The sequence below is a fragment of the Delphinus delphis genome, chromosome 8, assembly GCF_949987515.2.
Source record: "Delphinus delphis chromosome 8, mDelDel1.2, whole genome shotgun sequence".
Taxonomy (NCBI): domain Eukaryota; kingdom Metazoa; phylum Chordata; class Mammalia; order Artiodactyla; family Delphinidae; genus Delphinus; species Delphinus delphis.
In genome coordinates this window covers 10,157,634-10,174,754 of record NC_082690.1, presented here as the reverse complement: position 1 = coordinate 10,174,754, position 17,121 = coordinate 10,157,634, and the positions used below count along the sequence as shown (strand labels likewise).

The window sequence follows — 17,121 nt, the reverse complement described above, 5'->3', positions numbered from 1 at the left end:
TGTGGTGTATATATACAATGCAATATTACTCAGCCATAAAAAGGAACGAAATTGGGTCATTTGTTGAGATGTGGCTGGATCTAGAGACTGTCATACAGAGTGAGTAAGTCAGAAAGAGAACAAATATCGTATATTAACGCATATATGTGGAACCTAAAAAATGGTACAGATGAACCAGTTTGCAGGGCAGAAATTGAGACACAGATGTAGAGAACAAACATGGACACCAAAGGGGGAAAGAGGCAGGGTGGTGGTGGTGTGATGAATTGGAGATTGGGATTGACCTATATACACTGATGTGTATAAAATGGATGACTAATAAGAACCTGCTGTATAAAAAAATAAATAAAATAAAATTCCAAAAAAAAAAAGGAAAAATAAAGAAATAAAATGGATCTACTTTATTGTGTGGAGCAGAAGGAAGCTCAGAGTGACCCTGCCCCTGGTTGATGGGAAAAGACTCTGTCTGGAGTCTATATTCTTTAATCATGTGGAATTTATTGAAAAAGAAAGGAATGTTGAGAGATGGGGTAAGGGGATAGGGAAGTTGGAGGCCAGAGAAGAATGTGTAACCGGGCATGGATAGGAGAGGAAAGATATTTGAACTTCCTGTCTGATAGTCAGGCAGAGGAAGATGTGATTAGTTTTTGACTGGGGAAGAAACTAAATATAAATTGAGCCCAGTAGGGTGATGGAGGACTTTTGCTGCCTGACTCAGAGCAGGAAGCAAGGGCACAGGCTTCTAGACCTTGTTGCAGAAAGATTGATTCCGACAGCATATAACTTGCATCCTGGTTCCACGGGACAGTTGGTTCATGGATGGGCACATGCTTTCACAGCCCTGGACAATGAATTGAAGTTTTCCACCTGAAAGAAGCAGAGGCAGACTGTAATGAGCAGAAAGCTTCCTCCTCCGATCTTAGCTTTCATCCATGGTTCCCAGTGTCCCTATGTAGGCACGACCAGGTCCTCCAACTTGTATATTCTTTCCTTCCTCCCTTCCATCTGCTTCTTCTGGGCCCTTCCCCTGATGAGTTGCCCACTCTTTCTAGTGAGGGACCAGACAAACCACAAGGGAAGTTCATGGGATGGAAGTAACCAAGATCCCTTATTTTGAGGATGAGGACTGAGTGTAAGGGTAGAGAGGTGTAGGAAGACACATATACAGGTCTGCCAACCTGTGAACACAGACTGGTGGACAACTGTTTATTACTTAACTCATGTATTCAATATTTACTAAATGCCTACCATGGGCTGGACATTGTGCTAAGTGCTAGGAATATATAGCCATGAACAAGATAGACACATTCCTGAGCTTACTGTCAATGTCTCAAGGGGCAACCCACACATTTCTTTAATAGGAAGAGACAGCCAATCTCCCTGCCTCTTTTTAAGACATCATAAGCCTGCTGGGAAGGGCCTCTCCCTCAATAGCTGGAATTCTGCTCTTGATTCTTGAAAGGATAAGGTTCTCCTGGATCTCCAAGTTTCTGGGGAATCACAGCTTGTTCCCTCCTCGGCCCCTGCCACCCTATCTCCTCCCCATCAGTACTCAAGCTGGTTGATGTGTTCTCTGGCAAAGACTGGCTCATGAAGTCCCCACATACCTTCAAAGATCTTCTTTAACATGCACTGCTGGGAATTCTGAATGGAACAGACTCCCTCTCCTTGAAGACATATTCCTTGGTCATTCATATAAGAGCATGTGTGGCAATTTAATACTGGGCCTGAAAATTTAAGATCAGCCTGATGAAATAACCTTAGGATCCAGGTTGTATAGCCTTGAGTCACTCATCTGGGGAGGGATGATGGGCAACAAGTAGGTGGATACAACACATTTCATTTCCTGGTTCTTGTTAGGGATGTGAGGGCTCTGTGTCTGAAAGAGCATATTTTCTCTTCTGTGCCAAAGGAAATGCCTTCATTCTTATTGCTTCATTTATGATTTTCATTAGTGATGAATCCCACATTTATCTCTCTAGTACTGACTTTTATTCTAATTCATCACCCAGTGGCTTCCCGGACATTTATCATTAGATGCCCTTCTGCCGTGTCTAACTCAATAGGAGCAATAGAACTCCTCATGTGACTGGCTTCCTTTCCTACTCCCCATCATACTCTCACTTATCACAAGGCACAAACACTTGCAGTGAAATCTGACTGATTAATAAGCTGTGTTAGAATGCTGTAATGTTGCAAACATTACATCAATTCTCTATTCTCAAAGTGACCTTCAGTCAGGTCAGTTTGTCACAAAGCACAGTCTCTTTGAAGCGATTCCATATTGCCTCTCTACCTCCACTGCCAATTCCCTAATTAAGGAAGCATAAAGTGGAAAAAATATGGGCTTTGGAGTCAGACTTAAGTTTGAGTCCAAGGTTTGCTGCTTTCTAGCCGGATGATGTAACTTCTCTCGTCTGAAAATTTGGAATACTGCTACTTATGTAATGGGGTGAAATATAAAGTGTCTATGTCTGGTAATAACTTGAGACATTAAAACTTGGATCTTGCTTTCCTTCCTTGAAGAACCCCTTTTGAGTAAGAGCCAAAGAATTGCAGTTGTCCTGGGAACTTATTTCCGGATCTAACAGACAAAAGTGTCAGCATGCTTTACTTTCCATTGATGAAAGAAATGTTCACATATTGAGTGAGGTATGGAGAAGTTATTCTGGCTTATACATTAGTTAACTTGAATTTTATGCTAACTAAAACAGCCTCTTTGTGGCCTATTGAACAACTGCTTTAATTATTAGAGAAAAGGTCACATTAACCAGAAGTAAAAAATGTCCATGTTAAAAATAAAGATTAAATACCCCTCTTCATGGGATGCCAGTTCCAGTACTCCACTGATGATAAAACTCCCTTCCCAGGTGCCAAGGCCACACTGTACATGTATGTGCTGGTCTTTTTGTTTGTTTGTTTGTTTTTAACCTTGAAGAAATGTATCCCTGACTTGTTTAATGTTCTTTGTTCTGACAAGATATAGAACTGTGCTGAAAACTCTGCTCCTCCAGAGCAGTTTCTCAGAGTAACCTGGGAAGCTGGCTTCTGGGCTGTAGTCCTCACTTTGGCTCAAATAAAACTCTTTTCTATTATTATTATTGATTGTTTATTATTTCCATTGACACCGTGTTCAAACATGAAAACCAAGATCTACCAGCTCCACTGCTGGACATCTCTTTAGAGGGTTTGCAAAGCATTTTGACATAGTTTGTTAAGAGGCAGATTTAGCATGAAGCTCACCAAAGTTTTCTTCCATGAGCCCCTTCCAGGGGAGCTGTGGGCATCTGTATTCACAATTTCTTACATAGAGTGAAGTTGGAGAGACTGCTGGTACTTTTATATTTGTTTAGTTTTTCTTAAAGAGGGCCCTCTGAACAGTTTAACCTCCAAAGGGCCCCACAAAACCTGGATCTTGCCACCTGGGATTATTGTAAAGAAATGTAAAGAGATGTAAAATGTAAACAGCTCTCTTTGGGAGAGCTGTTTGTGAAGTGTAGGAACTATTCTTTCTTCTAAACTCCTTAAAATTGGTTTTCTGTATGTGTTACCTACTTCCCACCTGAAGTCAAGGATGGGCACCCATCCAAATGTGGCTCACCTGAAATTGTGCTTGAAGGCGGGATGCCTGAAGGCTGTTCACCTGCAGGCCGTTCACCAGAAGTCTTTTCACCCGAAGGCTGTTCACCAGAAGGTTGTTCACTGGAAGCGTGTTCACCTGCAGCATGCCCACCTGCAGCATGCTCACTTGAAGTGTGTTCAACCGCAGTGTGCTCACTTGAACCATGCTCACTCAAAGTGTTCTCGCCTGAAGAAGTCTCATATAAAGCCTCACCATCTGAAGGGTTTTCAAGTGAAAAGTAGTCACCTGAAGGTTGCTGAACTGAAGCTTGATGGTCCAGAGAGCCAGGAAGCTCATCAGATTGACCTGGTGCTCCTGGGATGGAGAAATAACAGAAGAGAGATGGTAAAGGTGAGAGAGGACGTCTGGATAAAGAGTTCTTTCCTATGGAGCAAGGCTAATATTGTGGGGTTCCTAGGTTTCTGGGGGCCTAGGTCAAGCTCTGAAGATACTGCAGATGTTGGATGCAGTCAACCAATTACCTGGGAGACCATGAAGGACAGGGGTGTTAAGGAAACACAGAGACCACCTCTGTGATTGAAGGGAAGAATTTTAAGATCCACAACATTTGTGTGGATCTGTGTACCCTGAGTGGGCACATGGGGGCCTCCTCACCCAGCACCAAAAGCACTGTGCCTCCCTGACAGAGCCAACATCAGGAAATCAATGTCCCATCATTCATGTAATCAGAAGTCCACCACTAGCCTCCCTCCAGTTCCTCTGTGGGTGAAAGGTAAGCATGGAGATACAAGGGGGAGAGAAAGCAAATTGTTTCAGTAGCTGAGTAATTCTAGCTGAAACTGAGGGTGGAAGATTTTAAACTTTGGACAAGATAAATTTTAAGCTAGAGATGACAAATATCTAATGAACCCACAAAAATTACCAGAAGGCACTAAGACACCTTTACTTGGCAAGTTCATGTTCTTTCACACACTCAACCCCAATCCATGTGAGTTGGGGACACAAAGCCAAGTTGCTGTTAATTATTAAGATAAAAACAATCTTTGCTTCTATATCCCTGAATTGAGATTCCTTGTGACATATCATTTACACCTACTTTACGGAGTTGTCATGAGTATTCAATAAGAGAAACTGTGAAGTGCCTAGTCCGTTGCTCAAGTGCTCAGCTAATTTTAGTTTTCCCTCCTCCTGACCTTGCATTTGGAATTACAAAACTCTTAGCTGGTCGTTCTGTTCTGACCACTCTCTTCTACATTTAATCCAGCTTATTAGTGGCTGTCAGACAAATATCCTTAAGTACAACTTTCATTTTATTAAGTGTAGCACCAAGCAGACAATTTGATTATTACTTTTTTAAAAAATTATTACTCTTTGACTGAGTAACTGATTTAGACTGACTAACCTAGAGAAGGGCGGTGAGTAGACTATAATGACTAAATTATTAATCCTAGCCAAAAGCTGAATTACAGGATCTTTGAGGCCTAAGTCCCCAAAATACTCTAGCTCTGTAAGAATCCTGCAAATATATATATATTTGTGTGTGTGTGTGTGTGTGTGTGTGTGTGTGTGTGTATGTATGTATTCTGAGTGATTTGAAGACCTTACAATCAATAACTTTCAAAAAGCTAGCATTAGAATACGTTGATAAAGGAAAGGTAAGATTTACTAAGGCTTTAAGGAATTTTTAATTTTAAAAAGTTGTTATAGAAATATCATCTTCTTGACTGATCCTTCAAAAGTTAACAGAAGTTTTAATAAAGAAATTTCTGATACGGAAGGGAGGCTTGAAAAACACACTAATTTCTTTGTCATGCTTATAGTTTATGACTCACTGCCTCACAAAGTGGCTAGGACATACTACCATCTGGTAGCTATGTAGCTACGTTTCTCAGTCAACTTTTGAAAGGCTAAGAAAGCAAAAGACAAAATCTCTGAGAACTGACATTACAGAAAACACTTTGTCATTTAATAGACAGCTCAGAGCTCATGGCCTCTCACTTCTCCTGTAGGAGGAAGGAGGGAACAGAGCCCACCCTGAATGGGAAGAGGAAATACCACTGGATGGATAGACCAATGAAAGAGTGGCTTGTAAGGTCTCTGGCCCAGAGCCATGCTGTGTTCTCGGATGGCTTTCCAGGCATACCACACTCCCATCTCCTCATGTCTCTCCTCCTACATTAACTACACAAGGATCCCCTACACTCAGTTCACGGGGGCAAACCTTCACTGGACCTCTGCAGAACCCCTAGACCAATCTTCTCATTTCACAGAGCATCAGATACAATGTCAAGTGGCTGAAAGTATTAGGAACGAGACTGTGCTAAGCCAGTCTCTGATGGTGAAGCCATAACTAGGAGGAACCCACCACCGGTTCAGTAGCTCTCAGAGTTGAACTTGTTCAGCTACTCCTAATTCTGAGTTAGATTAGTTTGGGTAACTAAGATACTGGCCTTCCTTCTTCAAGGGCTGAAATGCCTTAAAGGTGCCTCTTACATGTCCACCCAGAACCAAGACAAGAGGACTTACCTCTGGCAGATCCAAGCAGATACAGACTCACTAGCAGAAGACATTTCTTCATCTGGATTTTGGGAGAGAGGGCACCCTGGTGCGGGGCACCCGAGAGCCGTGAAAAAGACTGTGAGCAGAAGCTCCCAGTGCTGAGCCACAGAGTCTGGGATTCTAGAACCTCAGAAACAATCCATGATTCATCACAATGTGTTGTGCTCTGAGGTTCTCATGTCTCCCGATCAGGCAGGTTGGACCTCTGGCAACCCATGGCAAATTGTAGTGTGAAGGCTCATGCACCATGGTATATTGGGGCTCTCTGCCCTACCTTAAAAACTCATATTACCAAAATAACATATACTCTATGTAATAAATTTTAAAATCTATCTACTCTCTTTTTAAAGTGTTCTTGACAGTGAGGTGTGATTAGCTGGTTATTTTTTGTTTGACTCTCTAAATCAGCCTTTTTTCCTTTTGGTCCTGGACCCCGGAAGGATGATCTCTCTTGAGTTGATCACCTGAGTGCTGGTTGGGGTTGGCTTTAGATTGTGTTTAGCCAATGGAAGATTGGAGAAGAGAACACACACACACACACACACACACATACATACGGATTGAGATGGAAGTATTTATCCCTCCTATTACCTTCCTGCCACAGTTCTTGATGTGTCTTGATGTGACAGTTTTTGAAGGGTGTCCTCTCTTCCATGGCTTCAGCTCTCCACCAGGCTATGGTTACACGTTTTCCTTCCCCTGCTCCCTCAGGCCTAGGAATGATGATGATTTCTTGCAGTTGCTAAATCTGGATGCCCCAACTTTATTATATTTTTTCCTTAACCCTGCTCACTTCTGCTAATAGTATTTTCATAATGACCTATATCAATCATGGTTTGGGCAGGAAACAGATGGCAAACTCAAATGGGTAACAGGAGAATTTACGTGATATGGACATTGAAAAGGGATCTACAAGACATATTTGAAAGCTGTGCCTTGAGCTGTAAGTGCTGAGAAGATGGATGCAGTGAAGCATCCACCTGGTATTAAGCTAGAACTTTTGGGGGATTGGGTGGCAGAGCTACCATAGCCCCCATCTCCTCCCTCTTCCCTGCCCACCTCTCTTGGACCACTTTGTTACATGTACCACTGAATGCTGGATCTAGAATAGATGTATTTGTCACTCTTATAATTATTTAATGCTTGTCTCCTCCATTAGACTTTTTTTTAATACACATAGCAGGCAAGTGTGATGACTTTCTTTTTTTAAATATTTATTTATTTTATGTATTTATTTTCCTTATTATTTTTTTTTTTTGGCTGCATCAGGTCTTAGTTGCAGCACACAGGATCTTTGTTGAGGCATGCGGGATCTTTTCGTTACAGCCCACCGTCTGCTTGGGTTTCTCTCTAGTTGCGGTGTGCAGGCTTCTCTCAGTAATTGTGGTGCGTGGGCTTAGTTGCCCCACAGCATGTGGGATCTTAGTTCCCCAACCAGGGATCGAACCCGTGTTCCCTGCATTGGAAGGTGGATTCTTTACCACTGGACCACCAGGGAAGTCCCTTCCCCATTAGACTTTAAGCTCCTTGAAAATGGTGTTCCAGTCTGTCTTGATCACTGTTGTATCCTCACTACCTAACAGCATGCTTGACACATAACAGGTGCATTTTTCCTGCATGAAGGAATAAATGAATTATCTTTTCTGGACCTCACTCTACTTCATGGAGAAAGATGTATAGACAGCCCCTAGAGTGGGCTGGCTGAAGATTCTGGGTCAATGGGAGAAAGCAGGACCTCAGGGATCAGAAGTTGCAGAGGCCGACCCTACTTGGCTTGAGTGGGAGGACAAAACTAGGATTTCCAGGTCTGCGGCTCAACTCCTCTGGAGGAGAGAAAGGCATGACACAGAATGCCATCAATAGTTCCTTTTTTTGATGTGGAGTGAGTTAGGAGCTGAGATCACATTCAGTCAGACTTCTGTTGATAGAAGCAGTGGAAATTAGTGGAAAGGAAGAGGTGCTATCTATACCACCTACCAGTTTAGAGTATGCCAGCAGTTCTCTTTGTAATTATCAGAACTTTCTGGGACATCCCTGCCTCACGCCTCCCCAGGAGTGACAATATTAACAGATAAGACCTTAAAGCCTGAATGTTCTCTCCTTAAACCTCATCCTCCAACTTCTTCCTCCCTCTTCTTAAGGTTGTCTTTACAGAACTATACCCCAACCCCACCCAGGCTGACTTTCACTGGGCTCCACTTTGGGAATCTTCTCCCTGTGTCCAGTAGTTTGGCACTTTAAAGTCCAACCTGTGAGTATCTGAGCTCATCATAGAGCTCCATCACCCATGTGGTGATGGAGAATTCACTATGGAACTTGAACAGTTCTGGAGCTAAGACATCCAGAGGTATTCCGGGTCCTGCCCAGATGAGTTAATGCTCCAACTTCTAATGCCCCAAATGAACCAAAGAACTAGCCAACTCAGCCCCTGTAATGTTTGTGACCTGGTTAAAAAAGATGAACTGAGTCAGAGTCTTCTCCTAGAAATATGCAGTTGAAACACAGAGAGACAGAGAAAATTAGCTATGGGGAGCTGAGTTGAAAGGTCATTTAGACTCATGTGCTGAGACCACTATTTGGGGCCAAACGGGGGATAAGTAAGCTGAGAAGTCCGGGAGAAAGTAACAGAGAGAAAAGAGTACAGAGGAGATGAGAGATACCAGGCCTCATTCGGTTTACCTTAACCTTAACCTTAAACGATGGGGAATTAGACATATACATGTCAGAATACACACCACTCAGACTGGGCCTCATGGAGACCTGAACACAGTCTGTGACCTGAAACATTTCTGGATACACAGCAGTTCTAGTAATAGCTATCTGGTAGACCTTTTTTTCTTCTAGTCTTCCTGCCTACGTTCTTACTGCTCTTGTTCTAAACTGACTTTCCTCTACTCTCTATGCTGTGACTTTCACTTACTTATAACTCCTACTGATTCATAACATTTTTCTTTTTTGAAGTATAGTTGATTTACAATGTTGTGTTAATTTGTGGTATACAGCAAAGTGATTCAGTTATATACATGCATACACATATATATTCTTTTTCATATTCTTTTCCATTAGGTTTATTACAAGATATTGAATATAGTTCCCTGTGCTATACAGTAGGACCTTGTTCTTTATTTTATATATAGTAGTTTGTACCTGTTAATCCAAAACTCCTAATTTATCCCTCCATCTCCCCACCCCATTTCCCCTTCGGTAACCATTAAGTTTGTTTTCTATGTCTATGAGTCTTTTTCTGTTTTGTAAATAAGTTCATTTGTATCATATTTTAGATTCCACATATAAGGGATATCATGTAATATTTGTCTTTCTCTGTCTGACATTTCATTTAGTATGATATTCTCTAGGTCCATCCATGTTGCTGCAAATTGAAATATTTCATTATTTTTCTGACTGAGTAGCATTCCATTTATATATTTATATTATATATATATATATATATATATATATATGTAAAACATCTTTATTTGTTTATCTGTCAATGGACACTTAGGTTGTTTCCATGTCTTGGCTATTGTGAATACTGCTGCTATGAGCATTGGGGTGCATGTGTCTTTTTGGATTAGAGTTTTCTCTGGATATAAGCCCAGGAGTGGGATTGCTGGATCATATGGTAACTCTATTTTTAGTTTTTTAAGGAAGCTCCATACTGTTCTCCATAGTGGCTGCACCAATTTACATTCCCACCAACAGCGTAGGAGGGTTCCCTTTTCTCCACACTCTCTCCATTTATTAATTTTAGACTTTTTAATGATGGCCATTCTGACCAGTGTGAGGTGATACCTCATTGTCGTTTTGATTTGCATTTCTCTAATAATTAGCGATGTTGAGCATCTTTTCATGTGTCTATTGGCCATCTGTATGATTCATAACTTTTGCTCACTCAGAGTTTCTGAATGTTCATTACTTCTGCTTACTCATGACTTCTGCTTATTCACGGCTTATGCTGACCCCTGACTTCCCTGACATGTGCCTTTGTCTATTCTTTGGTCCTAATAGGCATTCTTGACTCTGACATTCAGTTTTCAAGAGAGAAAATCTCAATGGCTTAACCTCTCATTCTCATCCCTTTTGCACAAAATTCTAATGCCAGGCTACCACACAGGTCTTTCATGCAATTCACAGTGGCCAGGATGGAGGTCTATGTGATACCTAGCATAGTGATCTATGTTAAGAAACCTAGAAAGGAGTCAGAGCTGTGGTAACCATTCTGAAGTTTCCTGAAAGTCAGAGGGGGCACAGTAAAATGGAAGGCATGTTTCTTCACCTGTGCACTGCTACTGCCAGGGGAAGGCATCAAGACCTTGCACAATCTGTCCCCACATGTACTTTCTCTGTCTTGTGTTTCCGCTCCTCCCCTTCCCTTTCTCTACCTTCATCCCAAGCTCCATCACAGGCCACATCCATACACAACTTCTAATTATTCTCTGAATATGCAATGCCCTCTGCATTTTCATGGTTCTCCTCCCCCCCTTCCTGAAACTGTACTTCTCCATCTAGTCTTCCTGATAAGAATTCATTCTTAACTCTTCACACACTCCCTGGGAAGTCTTAATCCATGTCAATCACCACCTACCAATTGAAGACTCCCCAAATCCACCAATCTGGCCCATAGACTCCTCTCTTTCCAGTTCAGACCCATATATCCAACTACCAGCTGGACATTTCTATCTGGATATCCCAGAACATTTGAAACTCAACATTTGTTATACTGAATTCATCATTTGTACTCCAGCTCTGTTCCTGGGACTTTTAGCTTGGTATGGGCATACCTTGTTTTACTGTGCTTTACTTTATTGTGTTTCTCAGATACTGCCTTTTATATAAATTGAAGGTTTGTGGCAACCCTGCATCAAGCAAGTCTATTGGTGCCATTTTTCCAACCACGTCTGCTCACTTCATGCCTCTATGTCACATTTCGGCAATTCTTGTCTTATTTCAAACTTTTGCATTATTATTAACTTTGTTATGGTAACCTGTGATCAGCGATTTTTGTTACTCTTGCAAAAAATTACGACTCACTGAAGGCTCAGACGATGGTTAGCACTTTTTAATCAAAGTATTTTTAAATTAAGAAATGTACATTATTTTTTAGACATTATGCTATTGCATGCCTGCTAGACTACAGTATAGCACAAACATAACGTTTTTATGCACGGAGAAACCAAAAAAATGCATGTGACTCACTTTATTGCAATGTTTGCTTTGTTGTGGTAATCCAGAACCCAACCTCCAAGGTATACCTGGGCAAGTCACATGATGAAAGTTATGTTTATACAGCAGAAACTAACACAACCTTGTAAATCAGCTATACTCCAATAAAAATTAATTTAAAAAAAATCTTTCTCAATTAAAAAGAAATTATGTTTATACTATACTGTAATCTATTAAGCATGCAATAGCATTATGTCTAAAAAATGTATATACCTTTATTTAAAAATACTTTATTGACAAAAAATTCCAACCATCATCTGAGCCTTCAGTGAGTCATAATCTTTTTGCTGGTGGAGGCTTTGAAATACTGTGAGAATTAGCAAAATGTGACCAAAAATATGAAGTGAGAAAATGCTGTTGGAAAAAGTGGCACTGATAGACTTGCTCAATGCAGGGTTGCTGCCAACCTTCAATTTGTAAAAAGCAAAGTATCTGCGAAGCGCAATAAAGGGTGGGAGTGTGGCACAATAAAACGAGGTGTGCCTGTAACTGACTTTCCCCCTTGCCCTCACCTCCATATTATGTCAGTTTCACCTCAAACTAGTTTATCAGCTCCTCTTTATTCCCACCAGCATAACCCAAGTTCAGGCTCTCATCTCCTTTTCCCTGGACCACTGAAACAGCTTCCTCTCGGCCTCTGTTGTCCTCATCAGAACTTTCTTTTTTTCTGTTGCCAAAACTGACTTCTAAAACTAAAATCCTGAGTAATAAAGTTCTGCAGAAACTCCAAATAAGGGTCTCTCAGATCAGAGCTTCTCTAGCTTCAGCTGCCATAGCCTTACATCCCCACAGGAGCTCAGCCTGCAAACAGATGGTTAGACACTTCTGCACCATCCTTTCAAGACAACACCTTCTCCATCGTCAGGTTGCATGAACCCAAAAGCAGCAGCCTGTTCAAAAGGGGGGAAATCTTCTGTTTGGCTGGCCATATAATATTTGTCCCTTCTGTAACAAATCAAGTCAGGGATGGGAGGAAGGATATTATCACTGGGAATTGTGTGAGTAAAAGGATACAGCAATTTCTACCTTTCCCTTCACTGGCTTTTCATAATTGTGACTCAACCAGTGGTGTGCTGAGAGCTGGCTTCAACTGGCTTATGAGAGCTGATTGTTACAGTTTCAGGAATTTTACAAATTGGTGGTTGAACACAGGTATTAATAAAAATTAACATATAAACTGACAAACTATATTAGAAACAAAGATAAATACTCAAAACCTCATCACTCCTTATTTATTTTACTACATTTTACTATTAATCTGCACTGTTAAGGTTATTTAATTCTGTTGTATCTCTGTGTTAGAAATACTGTAAAATGATGTGCACATCTCTTGACTTAATTCACTGACGTCAGGATGGTAGCTTGAAATTGCCATTGACACCATGTAAATCTACAAATTCTACAAATCAGGACTCTCCCCACCTCCTTCACCCCACAAGCCAGTTGTTAAACATTTACCAGCACACCAGTGGACTAAACCCACGTACTTATAACCTAGGAAAGTTGATGATCGACTTCTCTTCAGAACACAGAAATCTTGCAAACTTATTTAGCATAGGAACTCATCTATGACAGGGCAACTGCTAAAAGCTTTTAAAACTAACAGACTGGAATTCTGCTGTGACTGAAGCCAGAAGGGGAACGATAATTGAAACTAATGGTGGAGACCAACGTCTACAGTCTTTTGTGTTTCTTTTGTAAGAAACAGAGAAGTGTTTCTTAATCTTAAAAAAAAAAAATGCATACCATTTTGGGTAAACATATAAAATCTTACTCTACCCTAAGGAGGCCCCCTTTAAACCTCCTTGATGGTGGCTGAGAAAGGGGTTGACTGCTTTCTGATACCTCTATGGGCTAAGATGATTTTGTCAAGCTTTGTACAGTGTACACTAAGAAAGCAATTAGGTTTTACTTTCTTTTATAGAGTGTATTATATTAACTGTATTCATATATTTATTAAATGACACGTCCTCCCACCCTAAGGTTCAGACATTGTCTGTCCCCACCCCTAACTCATGCACCATACATAATGTGGGGTCCCTCAGCACTCCTCAGGCTAAAATGGGTCTTCTCTATCTTTTCCACAGCAGGAAGGACTGTGAACAGAAGCTGGGGTAGTCCCTGGCCTCGGTGAGGGGCTGGGACAGCTGGACTCTCTGGAAGGAGAGTCAGGGAGAAGCTTCAGGGAGTGGAGAGAAGAGAATCCCTGGGGACTGGGCTAGGCATCGGGGCCCACCCTCCTCCCCTTAGAATCCCAGAGCATTCTAGGACTAGGGCTAACTGGGAGTCCCAGAAAAAAACCCACTAACTAAAAACCTTATTCTTAGCAGATTACAAAAAATTATTTCTGAGGAAACACATCCATTCTTGTTCATGATGTGGCGCTGGTGCTAGGGACCTTCCGAGTCTAAAGGAGCCGTGTCTGGTGGCAGGAATACAGTCCTCAGACACTAATTTGGTGGCTCTTGGGACCGAGAAGACTTGCCAGGTTTCCCTGGCAAAGTCACAGGGTCAATGGAGTCTGCAGATCCGGGTTTGAGTCTGCCAGTTATCCTCTTTGTCACCTGGGACTAACTGCTTCCTTTTAGTTTTCTCATCGATAAAATGGAGATAGGCTGTTGTGTGAGAATCAAATCGAATAACATTGTTCAAATATTTAGCACTGTGTCTGGTACATAGCATGTTCTGTCAGTCATGCTCTTTTGGGCTGAAGCAGGTGACACAACCTCCTCAGACTTCAGAGCTGGGCTGGGGAATAATTATACCCCTATGGAATAAGCCCTCCGTTTTAGTGGGTTTCCTGTTCTTAAGCTGGGATTGAAGGTTAAAGCCAAGGGGCGGGGGTATATGTTCATTCTTGAAGTCTGATGTTTGGGTAAGGGGGGACCCAGGATCTGGGGTGGGCCTAGGGCTGCAAGGGAGCCTGAAGCCAAAGGTACAACACTTTTCCCTCCAGATCAGTGTTTTTAAATTACATTCGTCAAGCAGTGTAAACAAAAATCTCTAGTCTGTAGTGCAGCCTGCCTGAAAGATAAACCCAAACCTGCTACTTTGTGTTTAGTGCTTTACTGAGCAACAGTCTAGGCAAGTATCCACTTCTTCTAATTTTTATTTTTGTCATTTTATTTCATTTTTTGGCCGTGCTGCGCGTCATGCAGGATCTTAGTTCCCCGACCAGGGATCAAACCCGTGCCCGCTGCAGTGGAAGCGCGGACCGCCAGGGAAGTCCCCTAATTTCTCTGAAATCAAAAGATTTCAGTATCTTGTCTTAAACCTTATTCAAGGAAATAGTCTCCGAAGTACGGAAGATCACGGTGTGTGCCCCACCCCTCCAGGGTTATTAGCTCACCTGGATCTCATAAATCCTTTGGCCGAGTAAGGCAGACATGATTCTCCCATTTAAAAGCTAGTTAAAATGGGAGCAAAAGAAGCCTTGAAAGAACGTGGCTCCCTCAGCAGGACAGGTGGAGGTGAGCAGAGCCTGTGTACCAGGAGCGCGGAGCTCCCATCGGGCCCTTGGCTCACTCCGCATCCTGGGGAAGCCCAGCCCTTCGCCTCGGCTCCCATTGGCTGCCGTGCCTGCCGGGGTAATAAAGCCAGATCCTCAGGGTCCGGGCGCCTGCAGCTGCCCTACCTCCTGCTACTGCCTTGTCTTCGATCGGAGATGCGGACGCGCCTCCTGCTGCTGCTGCTGGGCCTCTCCTCGCTGCTGGGCCTCCTGCAAGGTGAGCCCCTGCCGGGTATCTGGGAGGACCGTGGGGACTGGGTCTAGGTGAGGCAGACCCACGGGGGCTGTGGATTGATGGGCATGGGGGAGTGGGGAGAAAGGCACAAGGACCTAACCTGAGCCTTGGAGGTGACCACAGCCTCACCCCACCCCCCTCTTTCCTCCTCCACCCCCTCTCTCCTTTGCGTCTTCCACTTTGGGCCCCACTCTGCTCCTCTTCCCTTTCTTCTTCCTACTCACTCCCCCATTTTACTTCAGCCTCTGCCTCCCTCCCACCTCAGTTCTAATCCCTGATACTCCCCCATGCCTCAACCTTTCTTATTGAGAGCCCTACATTTGAATTGAGAGGGGACAAAGAAGGTTCTTTGTGGGTGGTGCATGTGGGCTGTTCCCAGAAGGAGGAGTGATCACGAGCCCTAGAAGCGGGGTCAGTGAAGGGCTTGACCTCATTCCTCCAGCAGCACAGCCCATCCCTGGGGGGACAGGCAGAGCCCTCAGTGCTCAGGTGCAGACCTTGTGCCTAGAGGCGCGCACGCCTCCTCCCAGGTGCAAGCCAAGCACGGAGAAATGACCTGCTTTCAGCACATTCCTCAGGCGCTGGGAGCTGGTCAGTGTCCATGCGCACCTGGGTCACAGGTGTGCTCCCTCCTGAGCAGCCGGGATGCTGGGCCGGAAGAGCCTTATTATGCTGCTTTGACTTTCCAGCTCTAGAATGTTTCCAGTGTCACCGAGTCAACGCCAGCGGGGTTTGCGAGAACAGGGAAAGCTTCTGCCACACTCAAGGCAGCCAGCAGTGCTTCCTGAGGAAGGTCTACGAAGGTAGGTGGGGCCTGAGAAGTCTCCTGGGTGACCTTCAGCCTGATCTTGAGGGAGTTGGCTCTCTCAGGAGCCCTGGGGGCGAAAGCGGAGAGTGTGGGAGAGTTTGTTTGCTTGTTTTCCTAAAAAGTTAGAAAAGAGTGCTCTGGATCTGGTGCTGGAATGCCACTGGCCCTTGACTGTACCAGTAGACCTATCAGGAGAAAAAGTGCTTGCTGAGGGGGTCCCTGGATCCTTGGGTAGTCCCCGTAAATACTCAGGGAGGACAGCAATTGCACTCTAAATATTCCCCTGGAGCTTGTGTGTGGTAGCAGTTTTGGGAACGGGAGGCCTTGGTGCCAAGAGGATGAGAGGTTGGGAGAGGATGGGCCACTGGTGGCCCATGTCAATCAGCATGGCTTTGATATCCTTTCCTACCTGGCTGCCTGACTCTTCAGGACAATGTGTTCTTTCTCCTCATTAGTTGAGGCGCTCATTCTTTTTTTTTTGGCCACACTGTGACATGTGGGAACTTAATTCCCCGACCAGGGATCGAACCCGTGCCCCCTGCATTGGGAGTGTGGAATCTTAATCACTGGACTGCCAGGGAAGTCCCGAAGGACTCATTCTTTCAACAAAGATTTATTGTTTACCTCTTATGTGGCAAACACTTGAACTTGGAGGCCACAAACCAGAGATCCTCTTGTCTTTCTTCCTCTCCAGGTGACAGGTTCCTGTATGGATACCAGGGCTGTGGGGACCTGTGCCTCCCCATGTCTTTCTTCAGACAAAATGCTCGAGTGGATTTTGTGTGCTGCAGTGACTCATCTTTCTGTAACAAGCTTTAGAGACTTGGCCCTTCTTTGCCCTGTTCCATTGTTCATTCAGCCCTTTCCTAGACTTCTGCTGCCTCAAAAGACTGGGCCATCTTTCCCCAGCACTGTCCCAGCCCTGACACCTACTCAGCTACAGGTGTTGATGTTTCAACACCTTAACCCACCAGATAGATGCCTTCTCCTTCCCACCACCCTTGGCGCTCTTTCTTTCTCAGATTCCTATCTCCTTCTTCCCCCCTCCCTTTTTTTTTTTTTTTTTTTTTTTTTTTTTTTTTTTGCGGTACGTGGGCCTCTCACTGTTGTGGCCTCTCCCGTTGCGGAGCACAGGCTCCGGACGCACAGGCTCAGCGGCCATGGCTCACGGGCCCAGCCACTCCGCAGCATGTGGGATCTTCCCA

General features: G+C 43.6%; 2 protein-coding genes across 2 annotated transcripts; one reads left to right on the top strand and one right to left on the bottom strand.

Annotated features, from left to right (window-relative positions):
• Positions 1-742: 742 nt before the first annotated feature.
• On the bottom strand, positions 743-6,161 carry LOC132428910 (acrosomal protein SP-10-like). The gene is made up of 4 exons (XM_060017107.1): positions 6,110-6,161; positions 3,602-3,937; positions 1,608-1,727; positions 743-867 (listed from the first exon to the last, which is right to left on the bottom strand). The coding sequence occupies exons 1-4, from the start codon at positions 6,159-6,161 to the stop codon at positions 743-745; spliced, it is 633 nt and encodes a 210-aa protein (XP_059873090.1).
• Positions 6,162-14,780: 8,619 nt separating this feature from the next.
• Positions 14,781-16,735, top strand: LOC132429357 (protein PIP-1-like). The gene is made up of 3 exons (XM_060017600.1): positions 14,781-15,090; positions 15,798-15,911; positions 16,611-16,735. Exons 1-3 carry the CDS (start codon positions 14,781-14,783, stop codon positions 16,733-16,735), a joined length of 549 nt encoding a protein of 182 aa, XP_059873583.1.
• Positions 16,736-17,121: the final 386 nt, after the last annotated feature.